The sequence below is a fragment of the Indicator indicator genome, chromosome 7, assembly GCF_027791375.1.
Source record: "Indicator indicator isolate 239-I01 chromosome 7, UM_Iind_1.1, whole genome shotgun sequence".
NCBI lineage: Eukaryota > Metazoa > Chordata > Aves > Piciformes > Indicatoridae > Indicator > Indicator indicator.
The window spans coordinates 33107640-33130282 of NC_072016.1; the positions used below are offsets into that span (position 1 = coordinate 33107640).

The 22643-nt window shown below is 43.7% G+C and overlaps 1 protein-coding gene across 1 annotated transcript; it reads right to left on the reverse strand.

Annotated features, from left to right (window-relative positions):
• Nucleotides 1-1214: 1214 nt before the first annotated feature.
• Nucleotides 1215-11595, reverse strand: CLRN3 (clarin 3). Its single transcript, XM_054382653.1, has 3 exons — nt 11367-11595; nt 3680-3859; nt 1215-1489 (listed from the first exon to the last, which is right to left on the reverse strand). Exons 1-3 carry the CDS (start codon nt 11593-11595, stop codon nt 1215-1217), a joined length of 684 nt encoding a protein of 227 aa, XP_054238628.1.
• Nucleotides 11596-22643: the final 11048 nt, after the last annotated feature.

A 22643-nucleotide genomic window follows, 5' to 3' on the forward strand; every position in this document is an offset into this window, starting at 1 on the left:
CTGTGCACTTACGTGTGTTTGTGTGCATAATGAATACTAATTAAACCAGTCGTGGGGATGGTACTGGCCATAAATCATCACTTATGAAGCCTACTGTTTGTGTCAGGGCAAAATGACAGTTGTGTAGCTGGTGGGAAAGCAGATGGCCACACCTGGTCAAGGTACAGCTTTGCTGTTTGCTGTTGACAGCAATCAAGGGTCTATAAATAGCCTAAAAAAGTATTTTGATGATATTTCTACAAATTAATAATTTACAGGTACTTAGGCTCCTATGCTGTTTTGTCTTCTGTAGGCCAAGGCCCATCCTGCCCTGTTTGCCACCCATCCATGAAGGAAAGCACCAAGCAAAGGAAGCATGGAGAAAAGGTCAGTGCTGTTGCTTTTAGGAGGTTTCATTTGAAGGTGACCAACCACAGGTGAGTTTGGCCAAGTGCTCTCACTGCTGCCCATGAAGAAGATCCTGTCCATGGTCTGTGCTGTGCTCACCGGGGTAGTACAGTAGGGCCTTGCAGGAGAAGATCCCCATGTAAGGAAAGGACAGCAATAAGGATTGCAGGAGAAAGTGAAGCATTGGTACTTTAGTGACTATTTCTCATCATTCCCAGAGTTCCTGGTGTTTGCACTATTTTTGTCCCTTGAGATCCAACATTACATACACAACAAAACCAATATCTCTGATCCTTCTCTTTGTACCAAAAGGGCAAAGCAGAACTTCATCCATAGGTGCTGATGTTGGTGCATCCCTGTGGAAAGCTGGGGAAGCCACCATGGGTCTGTCCTGTGGTCCGGGGAAATCCAGAAGGCAGAGGTGGGAACAAACCCCTCTGCGCTGTATGGCCATGAGGCTGGATGTCCTCTTTGAAAGGTGATGGTGGTGGTATAGAGAGGAGGAACCCTTCCAGGAGTGTGCTTTCACAGTGATCCCTCCAGGGAAGAGCATAGCCATGGGGTGCATGGTGTCTACAGGTCAGTGCTGGCACCATGCACTTTGGGCCATGTCTACTCAAAGGTGTGTAGGCAGCACATTTACCAATGGAAACAGATAAATATCACACTAATACCTAACATAAAGATAAAAACAAGTTGCTTTGAAGACACAGGAGGCTCTTTGGTTAACTGAACTATTCACACATCTTCAATTTCAGTGGAAGAGATCAGCCACAACTGTCCATGTTCAAGTCATTTTTCTTCACACCTGCTTTTCAGGGGTATCCCTAAAACAGAATGACATCTTTTGGTGCATTTTCAATGGGTCTTTCCTGTTCTTTCTTCTTAGAATACCTTGCATGGTCATAGAAATATATGATGATGATTGAACCCATGTTCAGAAAGATGATGAGCAGCATGAGCCAATAGGAGTATCCATAGGTGTGTGTAGAGTTGGTGTGTGTTTGCAGTGAAGAAGAACAAACACGGGCCAGCTCGACAGACAGGCTGTTTACTTCTATGTTCACAGGAAAAAGTATCATGGCTATAAGTATGAGGATTCCTAGAAAACATAAATGCAGATGTTAGAGGTGGATCTGTAGGGTTATTTGTGTAGCTATTCCTAAGTAGGCTACTTACAATCATTGAGTTGTTTAGGTTGCAAAAGATATCTAAGATCATTGAGTCTGACCATCAACCCAACACAACCATGCCCACTAAACCATGTCCCAAAGTGCCATGTCTACATGTTTTTTGAACACCTCCAGGGATGGGGACTCCACCATCTCCCTGGGCAACCTGTTCAAACACCTGACCATTCTTTCAGTAAGAAATTTTTCCTGATATCCAATATAAATCTCATAATGCTTTGCTTAAAGATTCCTCGTGATATTGGTCTGACTTTTCATACTTTGTTGATTACATGTGTATTGATGAATTGTATCTATGGAATAGAAATGCAGTTGAACACCTCCCTGTCTGTCTTGAACTGAGGAGCCCAGAACTGGAGTCAGTGCTCCAGATGTGGTCTCACCAGGGAAGAGTAGAAGGGAAGGACAACCTCCCCTGAACCACACTGGTCATGCTTTTCTTGATGCATCCCAGGATGCCATTGTCCTTCTTGGCCACAAGGGCACATTGCTGGCTTGTGATCATCTTGTTGTCCACCAGCACTCCCAGGTCTTTTTCTGCAGGGCTGCCTCTCAGCAGGTCAGCCCTCTGCCTTTCCTGGTGCAGGGGTTTATTTCTCTCTAGATGCAGCACTCTATGCTTGCCCTTGTTGAATTTCAGAAGGTTGCTCTCTGCCCAGCAGAGAGCAGGACTGGACCCAGTACTGACCCCTGAGGAGCACCATGTGTTAAAGACCTCATTGGTAAAAATACTTCAATACCTTCCCTGTAGGCTCATGTGTTTTCAGGAGGACACTAGACTTTCAGGCCATCTGGTAGGAGAATTAGAAGCCTTCAAGATGCACTCCCATGATGCATACTTTTTTTTCACACAAATTATAGAATCATAGAATTACCTGAGAGTTGAAAGAGACCTTAAAGATCATCTAGTTCCAACCCCCCTGCATGGACAGGGACAGCTCCCACTAGACCAAGTTCCTCAAAACCTCATCCAGCTTGGTCTTAAACACTTCCAGAGATGAGGCATCCACAACTTCTCTGGCCAACCTGTTCCAGTGTCTCACCACCCTCATAGTAAATAACTTCTTCCTAATGTCTAATCTAAATCTAACCTGCTCTAGTTTAAAACCATTGTCCCTTCTCCTATCACCACAGGCACATATAAATACCTTCAGCAACACAGATTTCCAGGTCATAGCACTTATGAAGCTATAAAATCAAGTGCAAGCCTCACTCTAGTCAAGGGTTTACTTTCTCACCAATATTTGCTTTGGCAAGCCTGTGGTCCTTCCAATTCAGGTCAAGGGGTGGACAAAACTGGGTGGTGTGGCTGACACACCAGAAGGTTGTGCTGCCATTCAGTGAGGCTTAGGCTGGAGAGTTGGGCAGAGACAAATACAATGAAATTCAACAAGGCCAAGTATAGTCTTGCACCTGGGAAAGAACAGCCCCATGTATCAGTAAAGATTGGAGACTGACCTGTTGGAGAGCAGTGAAGGGGAAAAAGATCTGGGGGTCCTAGAGGATGGAAGGTTGACCATGAGCCAGCACGTGGCGAAGAAGGTGTATTAGAAGGGGTGTGGTTAGTAGGTTGAGAGAGGTTCTCCTCTCCCTCTACTCTGCCCTGGTGAGGCTGCATCTGGAATATTGTGTCCAGTTCTGGGCCCCTCAGTTCAAGAAGGACCTCAGGGAACTGCTGGAAAGAGTCCAGCACAGAGCCACAAAAATGATTAAGGGAGTGGAACAGCCTCCTTATGAGGAGAGACTGAGGGAGCTGGGGCTCTTTGGAGAGGATGAGACTCAGGTGTGACCTCATTAGTGTTTGTAAATACATAAAGGATGAGTGCCAAGAGGATGGAGCCAGGCTTTTCTCAGTGATGCCCAATGACAGGACAAGGAGCAATGGGTGAAAGTTGAGGCACAGGAAGTAATCAATACTATTACGCTGATACTTAAAAGATAGTTTTCAGGTATCTCAGTAGACATGGTTAAAAAATCCCAACAACTGAAAAGAATATTTTTCCAAGTAGATTTTTTTCCCCCAGTATTTCATTGGAATCAATGAGTAGAGTATTCATCCAGGTGGTGGGCAGAAAGCGGTCAGCATGGGATGAGGTACTCACCGCACGAGGCATTCCAGGAATAGACTCCAATGTGTCCCAGAAATGTCTGGTAGGGATTACTGACAGCATTGGTGCAGGTAAATCCACAACTCAGAAGGGAGCTCAGTAAACTGAGAACCATAAGGATAATGATGGCAAAGTTCATGCTTTTCACAGTGGTGCTTGTCAGGTGCTCTGCAACTGAAACACGAAGCTCAGCATCGATAATCAACCTTCCCAGCACTGTCTGGTGGTCTTGGACAAGCTTATGATATAGTGAAATAGCTGTAATTAAGAGCTAATAAGCAGAGATTTGACTGATCTGTAGAGATCAGGATATAGAAGGAATAATAGGTTTGGACACAGCACATGAACCCAAATGCAGGATGGAGTGAAGGTACCTTAGTCTGAAATAAGTGCATGTCTGCTAATCCTGCAGGCTCATAAACTTCCTAGGCATCAGCTTGGGTAGTAAACTTCTCTTCCTTAATACTGTCTAGCAATGTCAAGAGGAAGCAGTCTCTTCCTCTGGCAACTATCAGAACCCACCTGGACACAGTCCCGGATCATAGAATAATAGAATTGTTTTAGCTGGAAAATACCTCTAAAATCATCAAGTCCAACCATCAACCTAAGACCACCATGACCATTAAACCATGCTCCAGAGTGCCAAGTCCCCACGTTTCTTGAGCACTTCCAGGGACAGTGACTCTACCACCTCCCTGGGCAGCCTGTTCCAATGCCTGACCAGTCTTTCAGGAAAGAATTGGTTCCTCATATCTGACCTAAACTTCCCCTGGCACAATTTCAGGCCATTTCTTCTCATTCTATCACCTGAAACCTGAGAAGAGACCGACTCCCACCTCACTCACAACCTCCTTTCAGGTGGTTGTAGAAAGCAATGAGGTCTCCCTGCAGCCTTCTCTTCTTCAGACTAAACAATTCCAGTTCCCTTAGCTGCTCTTCAGAAGACTTGTTCTCTTTTACCAGATTTGTTGCCCTTCTCTGGACATGCTTCAGCCCTCAATGTCCCTGGACACAACTACAGTCCAATTTGGAATCTCTTTAAGACCGTAAGTCATTATTTTATACTACTTTACGAACCATCCGCTCTGTGTGACCTTCCTTTAGCAGGGGTGTTGGACTAGGTGTTCTCCAAAGGTCCCTTCCGCCTCCTATAATTCTGTAACTCCTGAGGCTACATGTCAAGGAGAAATACATCTTAACATGAAGCATCCTGCCACCCCTCCTTTTTGCTCCAGCTTACTACAGCTGATACATGTAGCTTGCTGCCTGGTGTGGTTTCTGTATCTCTATGGGTGGCTGTCCATCTGTATGTGGCACACAGTCAACTTCTCCAAGACTGAAATTAATTTTATGGGGGGGTTTTCCCTAAATTCTTCTCGTTATTTGATGTCTTGCTGATAAGAAGAGACAGAAATGTGAATGTTCTCTAAGTGTCATTGCAGTATGGCTGTGTGGAAAGACATAGTTCTCCTCTATTCAATGTAAAGATTGAAAAGGCAGCTATAGTGTGCCTGTGGCTGCCTTACCTTATAGCACACACCACCACCATGTTCTCAGGCTCTGCTTGAATGGCTGTTGTGCTAGACAGACATCTGTAGGGAAACATCCTCTCTATCCTCATTTTCTTACAAAGCCATTACATAAAGTATTCAGTTGGTGCATAAAGGGGAGGAATCATAGCAGAAAAAATACTGATAAAGCTATTTAAAAACAAGCAAAGAAAAAAAATCCCCAAACCAACAACAAAACAAAACCCCAAAAATACCACCAAAAAAACCCTCCAAAACCAAAACTAACCCCCAAAACAATTTGTAATGAAAAGAAGAGGTATTGGAAATAAATTGAAATGATAATTTCTCTCTCATTTTATGTAATATTCCTAGTACAATTTAATTTCAGCGTGAGGCAGCATCAGGTAAGGATGTGTTATGGAAATCAGATGCAAATTTAAGCAGTTCTCCTAGAAGAATAGCAAAGACAGGCAGGAGACATCACTCAATTTAATGGAAGCGAGCATGCTGCTGGTGCTGCTCGTGCTGGAGCAGTCTTACTGCTTGGGCATTGCCTAGTTCAGGAAATAAGTCTGGAGCTGAATCAGACAGGTTGGTGTAATTTCCCTCTGGCACATTCACATAATTTTATCCCTGAGAACATCTCCAAAATTGACTGGCTGCACCTATTGCACCCTCTAATTGATCTTGCCTCTCACTGACAGTGATCTGCAGTTTGGGGGATGTGATTTTGCCAAGCTCTGGCTGTTGTGCCTGTAGCAGCAGGAGAATAAAGGTTTTAAGCAAAATTATTGGGGGGGGAGGGATTTTTTAATCTAAATGGAACAGTCAGTGCAAAGTGAATGAATCTACAGTAGCTGATCTACTTGAGCAGGACCCACAGCTGGAAAACCTCTACATGACTCTGAAATTACCTAATGCCAGTATTAAAGCAGAGGGTATTGCCTTTGCCAGGTCTCTTCTTCATGTCACGCAGTCACAGAATGATGGCGGTTGGAAGTGACCTCTGGAGATCATCCAGTCTAATGCCCCTACTAAAGCAGGGTCACCTGCAGCAGGTTGCCCAGGATCACAATGTCCAGGCAAGTTTGGAATCTCTTCAGAGAAGGAATCTCTACAATGTCTCTGGGCAGCCTGCTCCAGGGCTCCAGCACTCTCATAGAGACAAGTTTTTCCTGATGTTCAGATGGAACCTCCTGGGTTCCAGTTTGTTTCCACTGCCACTTATCCTCTTGCTGGGCACCACTGAAAAGAGTCTGGCCCCATCCTTTTGTCCCCCCACCCTTTTGCTCTTGCTGAGCATTGAGAAGATCCCCTCTCAGGCTGCTCTTCTCCAGGCTAAACAGCCCCAGGTCTCTCAGCCTTTCCTCCTCACAGAGATACTCTTTCCAGTAGTTCCCTGTCTCTCCTAAAGGGGGTAGCCCTGAACTGGATCCAGAACTCCAGATGTGGCCTCTGTGGGGCAGAGTAGAAGGGAAGGATAACCTCTCTTGCCCGGCTGGCCACACACAAGTTCTTGATACACCCCAAGAGACCATTGGCCTTCTTTGGCCACAAGGGCACATTGCTGCCTCATGGTGAACTTGTCCACCAGGACACCCAGGTCTTTTTCTGTGTAGTTGCTTTCCAGCAGGTCAACTCCTCACCTGTACTGGTGCAGGAGGTTATTTGCCCCTAAATCTTCTGTATCTTTTTCACCTTTAACTTTTGCATGGGTAGAATTTCCCAACATTTTTGTGGCCTGAGTGTGCATGGCAGGGGGGTTGGAACTAGATGATCCTTGTGGTGCCTTCCAACCCTGACTGATTCTATGATTCTTCTATGATTCTATGAACGCCTTCCAGCTGCCAGCCTGTGGGTCATTTCTAAGCAGTGATGATCTGGCAGCTTTGATGAGGTCTGTGTTTATTTACAACATGTAATGACTTTTTCACTGAAGAAAACTCAAACAAACAAAACCACCAAACAAAACACCCAAAGCAGAGTTCTGCCTGGCTTTCTACTTTTCACCTGGTGGTGACATTAATGAAGTTGCAGCAGTTTTCAAGCATTTGTCATGTTGATTGATTCCTCTCTGCTGTAGCAGATCTCAAATACTTCCTTGTGTGATGTTGGCCTTGGTGGTGTCCACAAGTCAGCTACATTCTGACTTTGCAGGACTCTCTGGTTGTGCCTCTTTCTGTACCTTGCTGACAGTTTTTGCATTTGACTTGGAAACAAGCAAAGCTGTAAATGAGTTCTTTTACAGACTCATATTCATAGCTGCTTTCCTCATTAAAGCACCTAATGAAAACCCTAAGGACTGAAGTTATTTAATAACTTCTACATTCTTCCAGATCATTCTGCTCATCCCCAGAGCCTCCAAAGTAGCTGTACTGACTTATTGCTCTATAAAGGTCATTCATGGCAGTCTGTTCTCCCAAGGAACAAGCGATAGGACGAGAGGACATGGCTTCAAGTTGCACCAGAGGAGGTTTAGGTTGGACATTAGAAGAAAATTCTTCGCTGAAAGGGTTGTTAAGCTCTGGAACAGGCTTTCCAGTGAGGTGGTTGAATCCCCATCCCTGGAGGTATTTAAAAGTTGCAGAAATGTGGTGCTGAGGGACATGGTTTAGCACCAGAGTTGTTAGTTAGAGAATGGTTGGACTTGATGATCATAAAGGCTTTTTCCAACAGAAAGAATTCTATGATTCTACTGATGTCTGAAATGTTAGAGAAAGCACAGCACTTCATATCTCCATAGCACAGGCAATCCACTTAGGATATTATCAAAATGAAGACATCTACCGTCTTAGGAGTACCTTAATCTTTGAATTTAGAAATTGTATGCAATTCTTTGAAGTATTTTTCCTGTTTCAAGACTGTGCAGAGTCATACTTAATATAAAGTATGGCACTCATGCCTCATATAGAGCCTAGGAATCAATTCAAAATCAGTTCATTTCATCTTGGATATAAGCCCAACTGAATTAGTGAGGGATGTGGGCAAATCCATATTTAGACTATTCAGAAAGCACAACCTTCTTTCAGCAGCTGTTGAAAGCAGCTCCTGAAGCTCACTCATTTTGTTCATCCCTAAATGGCTGATATGTGAGAATTAAAGATGATATTTTGTATGTGAGAATCACAAACCTCTAAATGTGGTGGTGGGAAAACCACTAACAAAACTGCATGTAGACCATGCAAAAAAACCCTGATATTCCTTGGCTGATGGAAGTGTTCTGTGAGTGCTTGTATTAATCATAATTAAAATCTATCTGATGGTAGAACCCAGGCCCTGAGATTGGGTCATGTTATCTGCTGTGTATTCCTGCCAGGCTGCATCCTGACCCTGTGAGCAGCTCTCTGCAGGTGGACTCTTGGTTTCATGTGGAGTCCTATTAAAATCATCAAGCCTGCTTACATGGCACAAGATTTTGGGCTTCAACCAACTGATATGCAGAGATAGAGTAGAATCATAGATTCATTTTGGTTGAAAAAGACCTCTAAGAGCATTGACTCCAAGCATTATAATCACATATAAATGATCTTTATAAATGCATATTTCTCATAAATATGACTTTGGTTATTCTGATACAGCTGTGAATAGACTGGTTTAAATGACTCATGATTTTGTGTTTGTTATGTAATGTTCTCAATAATGGTCTCAAAACACTCTGGTGTTCAGGGATTTCATTGCAATGTAACTGATAACATGAACTTGTGTGATACAGCTTTGCCATTCTGGGAATTTGGGTGCCTCTTCATGCAGATACAATTCTTCTACTAAATTAAGCTGGGGAAGAGCTAGGAGATGGAAACCAGCTGGAAGCTTTGGTCTGCTGTGCTCTACCTTGGTTGCTTCTCTGTGCTGGTATATCTTAAACCAGCCTACTAAAAAGAAAACATTCCTTAAAGCACATAGAATCATAGCTTGGTTTGGGTGGGAAAGGGACCTTAAAGATCATCTAGTTCCAACTCCCCACCAAGGGCAGGGAAACCTCCCAGTAGACCAGCTTGCTCAACCTTGTCCACAGTGGCCTTGAACATCTCCAAGAAGGGAGCATCCGTGACCTCCCTGGGCTCCAGCCCTCTGATCATCTTTGTGGCCTCCTCTGGACCCACTCCAACAGTTTGATGCCCTGTTGGGACCCCAGAAGTGGATGCAGTACTCCAGGTGGGGGTCTCACAAGAGCAGAGTAGAGAGGGAGAATACCCCATGTTTCTCATGTTTCAGAATTGTTTGGCCTACTCTTCCTAATCTTAGCTACTTTTCTTTTGAATGACCTTTCCCTTTCACAGGCATGTGTTGATACATTATTGCTTTGAACTTAGTGAGACACTAACAGATGTGAAATGAGTTCAAGTCCTTAATCTTTCAGTAGCTCTCAGGCTTATCTACCTTTAGGCTTTGTGAATGCCTACAGAATGGTTCCATTTGGAAGAGTCTTTGAAGATCATCTAACTCCAACCCCCCTGCCATGGGCAGGGACACCTTCCACTAGACCAGGTTGCTCAAGGCCCCATCCAACCTGGCCTGGAACACTTCCAGGGAGGGGACATCTATGACTTCCCTGGGCAACCTGTTACATTGACTCGTCACCCTCATTGTAAAGAATTTCTTCCCAATACCCAGTCTAAATCTACCCTTTTCCAGTTTCAATTCACTCCCTCTCATCCTATCACTAAAAGCCCTTGTAAAAAGTCCTTCCCCAGCTTTCCTGTAGGACTCCTTCTGTTAGTGGAAGGTTGCTCTATTGACTCCCTGGAGTCTTCTCTTCTCCAGAGTGAACAGCTCCAACTCTTTCAGCTTGTCCACCATTCTTCATCCCTTATCTCTAAGTTCTTCTTTCCTCCTTACTTACCGGATTGTTTTTATTGTTTTAATTCTGTAATCACTCTACTACTAACTATAAACACCAAAAACTGCAGATGTACACCAAGTAAGATCTGTTGCAGATCAACATGGCATACAGTTTAATTTCAATCTCCTGGGTGTTTGCTGAAATTTTATTCTGATAATCTTGTACCCAAATCACATCTCAGTGTTTTTCTGGAAGTCATCACGATGAGGAGTCACCTGAAAACCTCACACTGGGTGGAAGAAGAAAGGTCTTATAAAAGATGACAGAAAGGCAGAATTTTTTAAGAAGAATTTTTTAAAAAGAAATTTTTTAATACTTTTTTCCCTCAGCAGCTTCATAAAACTCTTCTTCTATAAAAATGATACTAATTTGATAATAGTTGGCAAAATGTTTTCAATCAGACAATTAATTTAGCATAACAAATTTGAAAGAAAACTGGAAAATAATCCTGGAAGGTGAATTAGGTGTCTAATCCTTTAATGCAAAGGTAAGAGAAAGTTGCTTCTTTGTTCCTCACTGAAAGCTCCTGAAAATTCAAAATCAATTTTACACAAAGTTCCTATTCTGTATTTTTCCCTTGTTCCAAGGTGTGGGCTCAGATCACAGGTAGAAGCTGCTATTGGCAAGAAGGCTGCAGCATTTTTGTGCTTTTATGTTTTGAGGTCTTATTTTATACCACTTAAATCCCCAGTCTATCTTAATAGAATCATAGAATGGCATGGGTTGCAAGGGACCTTAAAGATCAGCTACTGATAGGATGAGAGGAAATGACCTCAAGTTGCACCAGAGAAGGCTTAGTCTGTATGTCAAAAGAAACGTCTTCACTCAAAGGATTCTCAAACAGTGATACAGGCTGCCCAGGGAGGTGGTTCAATCTCCATTCCTGCAGTTGATTGAAAGATGCAGAGATGTGCTGCTAAGGGACATGGTTTAGAACCTGCCTTAGTAGAGTTAGACAATAGTTGGAATTGATGATCTTAAGGGTCTTTTCCAACGAAAATGATTCTGTGGTTCTATGATTCTGTTCTAGTTCCTCCTTCCCCCCCTGCCATGGCCAGGGACATCTCCCACTAGATCAGGTTGCTCAAAGGCCCATCCAACCTGGCCTAAAACCAGTTCCAGTGATGGGGTATCCACAGCTTCTCTGTGCAGCCTGTTCCCTCATGGTGCAGAGCTTCTATCTTACATCTAATCTAAAATCTGGTTTTACAGCTCTCAGTAAAGCATTCTAATCACAATGAGCACAATAGTGAGCTGTGGCTCCTACATCTGTCACCTGTACAAGCAGGAAGATGCAAGGTCCGTTTCCAGGTACAGCACCACTCACCTTGGAAATTCTCTTCTGAAACCTGAAGTCCTGCTTCAAATAACTGTTCACAGGTACCACCAAAAAGTCCATAGGTGAGACTGACAGTAACACTGGAGTTTGTGCCAGAAAAGCGAATCCTGCTATTCATCCAGTGCTGGGTTGCCAGCACCACACAAATCACGACAAAAGAGCAAACACAGATGAGAAAAGCTGAAGCAAACATGCCTGTTTTTTGTCTGGATGGCATTTTGTCACACCGGTTCAGAGTATTTTCTTCTCTTTAGTCCTGTTTAGCATGAGGTTGCTTCCTCCTTCTTGCTCTCTGGGATCTGATCACTGTGCTAGCAGAAAGTTGCCCTTGGTAAACTTTAAACCAACAGTAGTGGTAATAAAAATGTAAAATAATTGAACTTTGGTCCCTGTTGCTATAGTTACAACAAAACCAGTCTGGCAAAGGGCAAGCAGGATCATCAGCAGATGATTTATGATTGCCTTGCCAAACCATAGCTATTCAGATCACAGCTCTGGAGACATCTTCTAGAGCCTGACACTCACTGGGTCCCAGCTCACCTTACCGCTTTTGGGGAGATATTTTGACTACCTGACAAAATTTTCTGGCCTGTTCTTGCTTTTTCTCTTGAAAGGCTGATTTCCAGGCTAAGAAGAATTTTTTGCTAAACTTGTTATGGTGAAGGGCAATCAAATGTTCCTTCTATGTTCAAATTCCCAGCTTGCTTAACAGCTCCTCCGCTATTTCTTTTGAGACCTCTTTTAAATTCTTTATGATCTTTCTTAAGAACATTTGGATAGTCTTGGGGATTTTTTTGTAAACTTCCTTGGGTAAGGAGGATCTATCTATCATCAACAGGTAATTTTTTGTTTTTTAAGGAAGAGCTATATTTTGTAAACAAATGCTACATATTTTAATGCAATAACTTTTTAAAACATTTTTAAACCTTTTTTTTTTTTTGACAGGAGGAATCAAACACCTTGAATTAGGGATTCATTTCAATCAACTAGTTGATATGTTAAGGGAGCAATACTAAAGCAAGCCTGTTCTGGGGTTATAAAAACAGAGAATAAATAATTTCCTTCTGCTTAAATTGATCTAAAAAAAGAGACAAAAGGCAGCAACAACATGCTATCAAACAGAACACACATTGCTTACTAATAAAACTGAAGCAAATTTTCTGGAATTTGAGGCAAATTAGGCACCAAGGTCCCTATTCTGTTTGTGTGAAATCTGAAATATAAATTATTTATCTATCATAAGGATACAGTCTCAGAGATTCCATTAGCTTTTATTGCTGTGAATTATGATGCCATTATCTCATGTTACACAGAAGCCATGCTTCTGGCTCATCCAAAATTACTTTAATTAACCTTTAGGAAGCAGTTTGTTTTAACAGTGCTGTTAAATAAACCTTTCAAGTTGTCTTCTCAAAGCTTAGCTTGTTTTGTGCTGTAAAGCTATTGAGAGATTAAAGTAATGAAGTTGAAATGACAACAAGTTTGTAGAGAGGAGAAAATACTTGTTCTGTAATGCCTTGTCTTATGAGAAATGGCTGAGGCCACTGGGGTTGTTCACCCTGGAGAAAAGGAGGCTGAGGGGAAACTTTCTAACTCTCTACAACTCCCTGAAAGGAGATTGGAACCTGGTGAGAATTGTTTTTTTTTTTTCCTCCCAAGTAAAAAGTGATAGGACAAGAGGAAATGGCCTTAAGTTGCACCAGGGGAGGGTTAGGTTGGATATTATAAGAAACTTCTTCACTGAAAGGGTTGTCAAGCCTTTGAACAGACTGCTCAGTGCCCTGGAGAGATTTAAAAGGTGTGTAGGCATGGTGCTCAGGGGTATGGTTTACTGGTGACATGGCAGTGTTGGGTTAAGGGTTGGACTTGATGATCTTAAAGGTCTTTTCCAATTGACATGAATCTATGAATCTGTGATACTGTAATTCTTCTAGTGTTTAGATTTCTTGTTTCAAAACTTTAAGTCTATAATCACATTTAAAATCAAAGTGGTTTATTTCTGGTCTTTTACATGATATGGTCTTGTGTTTTGATTTTGGTATTTTTTTCAAATTATGTGGGACTTTGATGATGCTTTTAATGCAATTTCTTTTAAGAACTTATATGTTTTATTCATAAATAACTTTTATGTTTCATAAAATTACTTTATATATTTGACATAGCAGAAATCCATGAGCATACTGATTTAAACACCAAAGAGGAAAGTGAAGCTTTCCAGCCCTTCTAAAGAAATCTGAAACAAGAGCCCTGTCCCTCATTTTCTGTCCAGTACAGTTAAATTTTAACCACAGCATTATGGGTGAGCTTTATCAGCTGGATCCACCTCTTACAGGTTTATTATTCCAGCAATTCCATCCACCATTCAGTTGCATACAAAGAGCATAGTCCAAGTATTTATAGTCCAAGGATATATTTTTAATAAACTGAGGTAATAATCAGGCCTGCCAGCTGTGCCACTCTCCCCTAGGAAATACCTTTTGAAAACTGTATGTATTTAAGGATTTATATCTGTCATGGTACTGATCTTGAGGGAATAAATTTCCAACTGCTGCTGAGTGGTCCTCCTTTGGCAGACTTGGGGGAACCAATGGGAATTGAGCCCCCATGCCTTTAAAAATGCTCACTAGGAGGGACGGAGAGCTGTGGTCGATAGCCTGTAGTTCCTTTCTAAACAATCTTACTCAGTCATATTTAGCTTATGGTGACTCAGCTCAATTTTTTTATGGCTCAAAGCATTGAAACTCTTGCAGCCTGGGGAATTGTTCTGTAAATGAGACCATGATTTGCCTTTTTCTTCCCTGCTACTTTGAAGTCATCTCTTCTCTGCTGTATGATTCCTTGTGTCTCTTTTTCTCTACCTAAAAAACCCCATCACATAACTTGTAATGAAAATTGTAGTTTGACATGACACACCTTATCACTTGAGAGAAAGGAGATTGGTTTTCTCTGACTCAGAGAAAACGTTTCCTGATCAGCTCCTTCACAACTCTACTCCCAGTAATACAGACCCAGCCCTGCACAGCAGTCCAATAGAAAAAACAGAGTAATTTGTTATGAATCACAGAATCATAGAATAATTAAGGTTGGAAAAGACCTCCAAGATCATCAAGTGCAATCATGAACCCAGCGCTGCCAGGCCGCCACTAAACCATGTCCCTTCAGGGATGGGGATTCCACCACTGCCTTGGGACATCTGTTTCAGGGTTTAACCACTTTTTCAGTGAAGAAATTTTTCTCTAATGTTCATCCTAAATGTCCCCTGGTGCAACTTTAGGCCTTTTTTTTCTGATCCTGTGACTTGTTACTTTGGATGAGAGACTGACTCCCACCTGGCTCCAACCTTATTTCAAGGAATTGTAGAGAGCAAGAAGGTCTTCCCTAAGCCTCCTTTTCTCCAGACTAAACAACCCCACTTCCTTCAGCCCCTCCTCACCAGACCTGTTCTCCAGCCCCTTCACTGGCTTTGTTGCCCTTCTTAGGACCTGTTCTAGCACCTCAATGTCCTCCTTGGAGCGAGGAGCCCAAAACTGAACCTAGTACTCAAGGTGTGGCCTCACCAGTGCTGAGTACAGGGGGACAATTATTTCCCTGGTCCTGCTGGCCAGGACAGAAAGCAGAAAGATTTGGAATGCTTTGGTACATAAAACTGCATATAGCCCTATCTATTTAAAAGTAGAATGTGTAAGTTTTTCTCTTCTGTTTACGTATGACTTAGTTTGCTTTAAGAAACCATATCTGCTGGAAAAATACAACATATATAAGCTTTTATTTCCAAATATATGTTTGCATTTATATGCAATATACATTTGTTGCAAAGACCTTCTTACATGTCAAAAAAAATACAAATCATGTGGTGTACTCTGCCCATAGTTCCAGAGAGATGCCACCTCCTGAGGGATGCTGTGTCCCAAGGGATGCCATCATCCCTCAGCTGCAGCACACAGTCCAAGGGCTTGCTCCTGGCTGGCTCCCAGGTACCTGCACTCAGCAGCAGATGGAGAAATTCAAGGTGAAACCACTGCAAATCATTTTCTGTTCTGCTGCAACTGCAATGTTTAGTGGTGGTTGCTGGTGGTTTAAAAAAAATCTGTGTTTAAATCTGTCATTTTAAAAAGCAGTTGACAGGCAGCAAGATGATTTAGCAGGGTGGTTGGCTGGCAGCTAAGCTGATACTTGTGATTTTCCTTGGACACTACCTTTAGCCTTTCACAGCCTTTTTGTTTCATATTTTCCATGTCTCATTGCAGAGGAGCTCAGCATCTGAGCTAACAAGATCCTTGAGTTGCTCTTGGCCCCAAAAGAGGTCAAGATAGCCTCATGTGGGGCAGATGTATGCACAGCACTTCAGGATCAGGCCTTACACTACCAATGCTGCTGCCACCTCTTCTAAGATGAATAAATTCTAATTGAAACAAATTATTATAAATTATGTATAGAATACTAAGAATGAGGTGAATTTTTTTTTGTCTGGTTGCTTTGCAGCCTGCATTGTGAGAGGTGACAGAAATAGGGATTTGTTGACGCCTTTTGGACTGGGTGAAGGAAATCAGATAAGGCATCATGAATTTTATTGCAGATGGAGATGAAAAATTTGAAGCTCAAGTGAACTGCAAAATTATTGCAACAACTGTTTGGGACAGTGAGAGGGATGCCATCACAAGAACCTTTCTATATCCATATCTTGTGCAGTGGACTTGTATTATTTCCTTTTCTGATTTAATTCTTTTGCTCTCACCATTTTTTCCAGCACTACTGAAAAAAAATGTTTTAAAGGTTGTTTGGATTTCTTCCCAGAAAGTAACTAAATCTTCTCAGCTGAGAACTCCATCAATAGAGTTATTGATTTCTGACTTCTGGACATTGGTACTGGAGTGACAGAATATTGTGCTGTCACCAGCCCCACCAGAGCGGCATCCATTCCATGAGCATCCAGCAAGAACAGTGACTGCTGGTTTCCATCCTGGAAGAAAAAAACATGGAAAATCCCAAAGCCACCACACTGGGATCAGTGAAAATGCAATAAGCAAAATCCGGGATTAAAATGATTGCCTGCTGCAGTAGTTTTACCATGAAGTCTATGCATTTTTTTCCAGGAGGGACAGGCTGAGAGAGTTGAGGTTGTTCAGCCTGGAGGAGAGAAGGCTCCAGGGAGACCTTATGACCATTAAGGACTTTTAAGAAAGATAGGGACAGACATAGCAGGGCCTGTTGTGACAGGACAAGAGGTGATGGTTTGAACTAAAAGAGGGAGATTTAGACTGGATAGAAGGAAGAAATATTTTACAGTGAGGGTGGTGAGACACTGGCCCAGGTTGCCCAAAGACATAAAAGATACCCCATCCCTGGAACCATTTCAGGTCAAGTTGTTTGGAGCTCTGAGCTCCAACCTGCTCTAGTTGCAGATGTCTGTACTGACTGCATGGGCTTGGACTGGATGACCTTTAATGGTCCCTTCAAACACCCACCCTACTGCAATTCTATAATTCTGTCATTTAAGCTTGCTGGTGACTGTTCTGGTATCTTGAGGTAAAACCTGTACTGCTCTAGACATAGTTCCAATACAACTGTGTTTTGTCCTCAGACACCTGAAGAGATGATGGTTAAACATGCCTGGTCTTGGTAGAAGAGGAAAAGCTACATTCAGTATCTGCTCTGCTTATCATGAGTGCTCCTTCTCGAACAAAAACGCTGCTTGCCTTGCATGATGGCTGCGGGGCCAACCCTTGAAACTGCCTTTTCTCAGAGACTTTGAGATTGAGAGGTTAGCCAGCATTAAGTTTTGCTAGGAGATTAATTCTTCCATTGTAAAATTTACCTTCTAATGCTTCTTACACAACACATGCCAAGACAGGTGAGGGAGAGCTGTTCCTCAGGAGCAGCTCACTGAATGTCTGGCTTCCTTCCATTTCCAAGATGGAAAATGTTGTGGGGAATTGAACAGAACAGCATGAGCTAGTAAAACAAGGGATTTTAAAACACAATTTGAAAGTATATAAATGTTTTCCATCTTTCTTTAACCCTGAGAGTCAGGGACTGCAGTTACTAAAACTGCTGAGCTCCACTAAAGCCTCTTAGATGTCTGAGGGTATCTTTCTTCTATACCTCAAAAGATGACTTGCAAACCTTAAAATATAATATGTTTAGGCATTAAAAAGCTGCTGTCGTTCATCACTGAATAGTGCAGGCTGAGTGGTCAAGTAGAGTTCATTGGAGATTGGGAAGAAAAAGCCTCCTGGCCTTGTAAGAAGCAGAAAATACAGCCTCAGCAATAGTTTTTGTTGAAGAAAACATGGCGTTGAAGCTGCATCAAGGTTTGTAATGTTTAGAATAAACCCTGGAGTTGGAGATGGGGGGAGAAGAGCTGGCAGGACAGGCTTTAATTTATTGCAATATCTGTAACAATTATAAAAATCTGTAGCCTTGAATAATGAAATATATATTCCTAGATACTCTTAATATTAGATTCCAAATGTAAAAATCTTAGACAAATAGCTCTTTGAAGTCATTAAATTGGCTACCACTGGGATGCTGCATATTCAAAGAATCACAGAATTGTAGAATTGCTTTAGTTAAAAGAGGTCTTTAAATTACTGAGTTCAACCATTAACCCAGCACTGCCAGGTCACCACTAAACCATCAGCACTACATCTATATGGCTTTTAAAGCCTTCCAGGGATGGGGATTCTACCACTGCCCTAGGCAGCCTGGTCCAGGCCATGACAATTCTTTTGGGTAAGAATTTTTTCCTAGTGTCCAACCTAAACCTCCCTTGTTGCTACTTGAGGCCATTTCCTCTTGTCCTGTCACTTATTCCTTGGGAGAACAGACACCCACCTCGCTCCAGCCTCTTTTTGGGGAGTTGTAAAGAGACAGAAGGTCTCCCCTCACCCCTCTTTTCTTCAGACTAAACAACCCCTCTAGATGCTCCACTTTGAAATCATTTTTTCTCCAGGCTGTGACCACACATTGTATTTGGGGTCTACAGAAAGGAGGTTACATAATTTTATGTTACTTGGTGATAGCAGGCTCACGATCATTCTGGAACACCTGCAATAATTTTTTTGGTGTTCAAATATTGCCTAATTCCTATAATTTATTTATTGACCTTGAAGCAAAGATACTTTTTGGTAACAGCAAAGTGACTGTAATTGCTTATGGGAAAGTTTCCACCATTTCTACTGGAATAATGTTACTTCCACAGTGCAAAAACAGGGATGCAGGTGCTGGGTCCTGCCAGAAGCTGTCAGAGGTCCTGCACCTCCTCCAGCAAATTGGAAGCAAGGGTGAAATGGTTGCCAAAGAGCTGACATTTCTGAGAATGTATTTGATTTGTGATGGAGAGCAAGGAAGAGACAGATGACCAGTGGACTGTGAGACAGACAAAGAAAAATCACTGTTGGAGCTCTGTTGGGCTAAACACAGGGACATCTACCCATTATTATCTTATTTTTGTTTCAGCATTTCAGTTTTCCAGTTTCTTAATTTTATTTTCTGATGGAGCAAGTAACCTCTGTCAGTGTAGCTAATTGGCTTCAAATCCCACAGCAGCTTCATTTTCTATCCTCTCCCTCTTCTTACCAGCATAAATTCTCTTCAGACCTTGCCTGGAGAGCCTTCAGAAAAAGGATTAAAGATCCTTCTTTCTTCAGACCCCCATCTCCTAGACTTTGTGGAGTACAGAGGGCTGGAACCCCTCTGCTGTGAGGACAGGTTGAGAGATTTGGGGTTGTTCAGTCTGGAGAAGAGAAGGGTCCATGAAGACTTTATTGTGGCCTTTCAGTACTTAAAGGGCTCTTTAAGAAAGCTGGGGACAGACATTTTAGCAGGGTCTGTTGTGACAGGACAAGGGGTGATGATTTGAAACTAAAAGAAGGAGATTTAGACTGGAGAGAGGGAAGAAATTTTTTATGCTGCAGGTGGGCCAGGTTGCACAGAGAGATGGTAAATGCCCCATCCCTGGAACTATTCCAGGCCAGGTTGCATGGGGCTTTGAGCAGCCTGGTCTGGTTGAAGATGTCCCTGTTGATTGCAGTTTGGGGTTGGACTAGATGACCTTTAAAGTCCTTTTTCAACCCAAATCATTCTATGATTCTATAATCAGGATAAAGCACTATATCAGAAAACATCATATACTGTTATTTTTGTCTGGACAACACCTGAAGATAAAATCGTCTTCAGGCTTACTTGCTCCTGTTAGCTCCAGCTGATGAGCGTCTCCTGATACACATCAGCAGCATAAAGCCAGGTTTAGAAGTATCTTGGACATGACTCCAAGAAAGAGAAGCCTTAGCTAGGCTAGGGGTCAGCAAGGCTAAATTACTCTTATGCTATGTCAGTAGTTGCTTCTATGTCTTGAGTGCTGGAGCAAGAGAGATTGGACAAAGTTTCTTCTACTACTTGATTTTGCAGCTGTAGAATTATGTAGATCTTTCCCTCATCTAAAGAAAATCTCTTTCCCCCAAAGAATCTATTAATAACTAGAAATAGAATAAAAACCTGGGTTCTTTATTCTACGACTTGGCTTCACATTTCTTTCTCATGACTAATTAATTTTGGAACCATGGTATAATAGTGCTTTTACTTTCGGCGCTAATAGAAGATGTGGTAATTTTATCCCTCGTGTAGAATAATTCCCTCTATTTTATTGCTTGGGTATAAGCAGTCATTTAAATTAATATACAATTTCTTGCAAGAGGTTGCTAGAGAGGAAATTGCTGACTTGCAGTCATTAGATCTACAAACATGTTCATTAGAATCGAATGCCTTCCTGGGGCCGTGCCCATTTGCACTGCCATGGCTGCTGAAAAATCCCAGCCTTCCCTAAATTGCTGTTTCCAAGTCAACACGAAGCTAAGGGGGACATAATTAGGCTCTGATTAAGTTTTCCATGGAAGACGCAAATATCCACAGATGTTCTAATGTTTTGTTGCAATGGTCTTCTTGTACAACCCCTAACTCTCTGACATCCCTCGCTATGCTTACAATAAATATGATAGGTGTGGATGTGGGACTTTGAAAGTACCATAACCTGGTAAAGTACCACGAATGACCTGAAAGTATCATAAATCCATCCTGGAGGAGATTTCTTCCATAGGAAGACTTTCCTTCTTCTGTAAGAGGTGGCATCCTAGGGACTGGAGACAAAAAAAAGTGAGATGTTCCTTCAGATTCCCGGATTCTCGCCTTTCCTCCAGTAATCCCCTCCTCCCTGCCCTACTTTTCAGCCTGACGTTTCTATTCTGGGTTTCACTGTCCTGATTTATCAGCCCCGTGCAGTCCAAGCTGCTGCAGAGGGTTCCTGAAGGGGAAGATGGGTGCAAAAGGCCTCAGAATTCTCTTCCACTCCAGCTCCACCAGCATGTTAATGGGCAGCTGAACAGAAACGGGAGGCTGTCAGAAGGATCTTTGGAGGCTGTCTGATTCTGACAGAGGACTCTGAGACACCTCCAAACTTTGTCACAGTGGTGATCTCGAGGGGACAAGGGTGCCCAAGCTTGCTCTTGCTGTGCAAGAGCTCAGCACCATCAGACACCCAGCCCTCCTGCTCCAGTGCCTCCTCAGCCTGAGCCACCACCAGTGTCTCTGTGGTAATAGGAAGAAACAAGGCACTTTGAGCATGCACAGTGAGTTTGACTTCTGACACTTAAGTTGGTGTAGTAGCCATGATGGAGCTGAAACCCTGTTTGCAATGTCAGTGTTTCAACACATGAGAAGCTTCTTTGCTTTGAGGGTGGTAGAGGACTGGAACAGGCTGCTCAGAGAGGTTGTGGTCTCCTTCTTTGGATGCTGTCCTGTGCAACCTGCTCTAGGTGAACGTGCTCTGGCAGGGAGATTGGACTCAACGACCTCCAGGGGTCCCTTCCAACGCCTATCATTCTGTGATTCTGTGATACTGTGTTCACTTCTACAGTACAAGTCTTGTGAGAAACGGCTGAAAGCCTGAAGCATAGGAGCCTCTGGGGAGACTTTCTTGTGCTCTACAACTCCCTGAAACAATGTTGGAGAGAAGCAGGGGTCAGTTTTTCTCCCAAGCAGCAAGTGATAGAACAAGAAGAAATGCCCTCATGCTGCAGCAAGGAAGGTTTAGGTTGGATATGAGGACAATTTCTTCCTCGAAACAGGTTGTCAAGCCCTGGAACAGGCTGCCCAGGACAACAATGGAGTCCCTGTACCTGGAGGTATTTAAAAGCTGTGCAGATGTGGTGCTGAGGGACTTGGTTTAGTGGTGACCTAGCAGTGCTGTGTTATCTTGATATCTTAAAGGTCTTTTCCAACCAAAACTTAGTTCTAAATGGGTTGTAAGACAATAGTCTTATATCTATAGACTATGGATATATGGTTATAATGGTTGGACTCGGTGTTCTTAAACGTCTCTTCCAACCGAACCGATTCTATGACTCTGTGACATTTAATCGCTTTCAGCAGGAGGGAGTCCGGCGCCGTGGGGTTAAGTCCCCTAGAACTGAGCATGGAGCTGCCCTGCTCCGGCTGGGCCTGTGCCCGGGCCCTGCCGCTACGGGCAGTGTCCACCAGGCGGCTCCCTGCCCGCCGCCGCGGCGCCGAGGGGAGGAGGAGGCGGCGGCGGCGGCGAAGGGAAATTTCCTGCCTGACTGCCGCCGCCTCTCTCCGCCGCCTCGGGCCGGAGACCGCCTGGGCGTCCCGCGGCCGGCCGCGCCCGCCGCCGCCGAGCGGGGGGCGCCAAGGGAGCCCGCGGAGCCGCCGCCGCCGGTGCCGGTAAGGTGAGCGGAGCCGGGTGCCCGGCGCGGCGGAGGGAGGGAAGAAGGGGAGACCCGCCCGGGCGCGGGGCAGTGTGCGGGGGACGCGGGGATGCTGTAGCTCCGGGGCCGCCGCTGCCGTCTGCAGGTGCTGCTGGCGGTCGGAGCAGAGGGCAGGTGCGGAGCAGCTCCGTCCCGGTCCCCGCTGGGTGTGGAGGGGTGGCCGGGTAATGCTTCTAACGCCCCGCTGGAGGAAGCCGGGGCTGTCCCTTGGAGTGCGGTGGGAAGCGACCGGGATCTGCATGCTTCTTCCCGTAAGGCTCCTAAAGCCAGCCCGGGCTGCCCGGGGTCGCGTTCGTCCTCCAAAGGTGTACCCCGAGGCAGGGGGCACACACGGTTTCTTTCTCCGCGTGATGTACATCCTCGGGAGCTCCCGCTTGCTGGCTCTCCCGCTGGAGGGTCCGGAGGGACAGGCACATTCCCGTGGGAGCACAGAGGACAGCGAGCAGCTCGTGTCGAGGCGAGGTGACCGGGTGTCCCTCCACTGAGG

Excerpts from the sequence above, each read along its gene's own strand:
- CLRN3 (XM_054382653.1), bottom strand. The coding sequence starts at position 11,595 with ATGCCATCCAGACAAAAAACAGGCATGTTTGCTTCAGCTTTTCTCATC. Across the intron at positions 3,860-11,366 it reads TTCAGAAGAGAATTTCCAAG|TTGCAGAGCACCTGACAAGC; the intron begins GTGAGTGGTGCT and ends TTCGTGTTTCAG. Across the intron at positions 1,490-3,679 it reads TTCCTGGAATGCCTCGTGCG|GAATCCTCATACTTATAGCC; the intron begins GTGAGTACCTCA and ends TATGTTTTCTAG.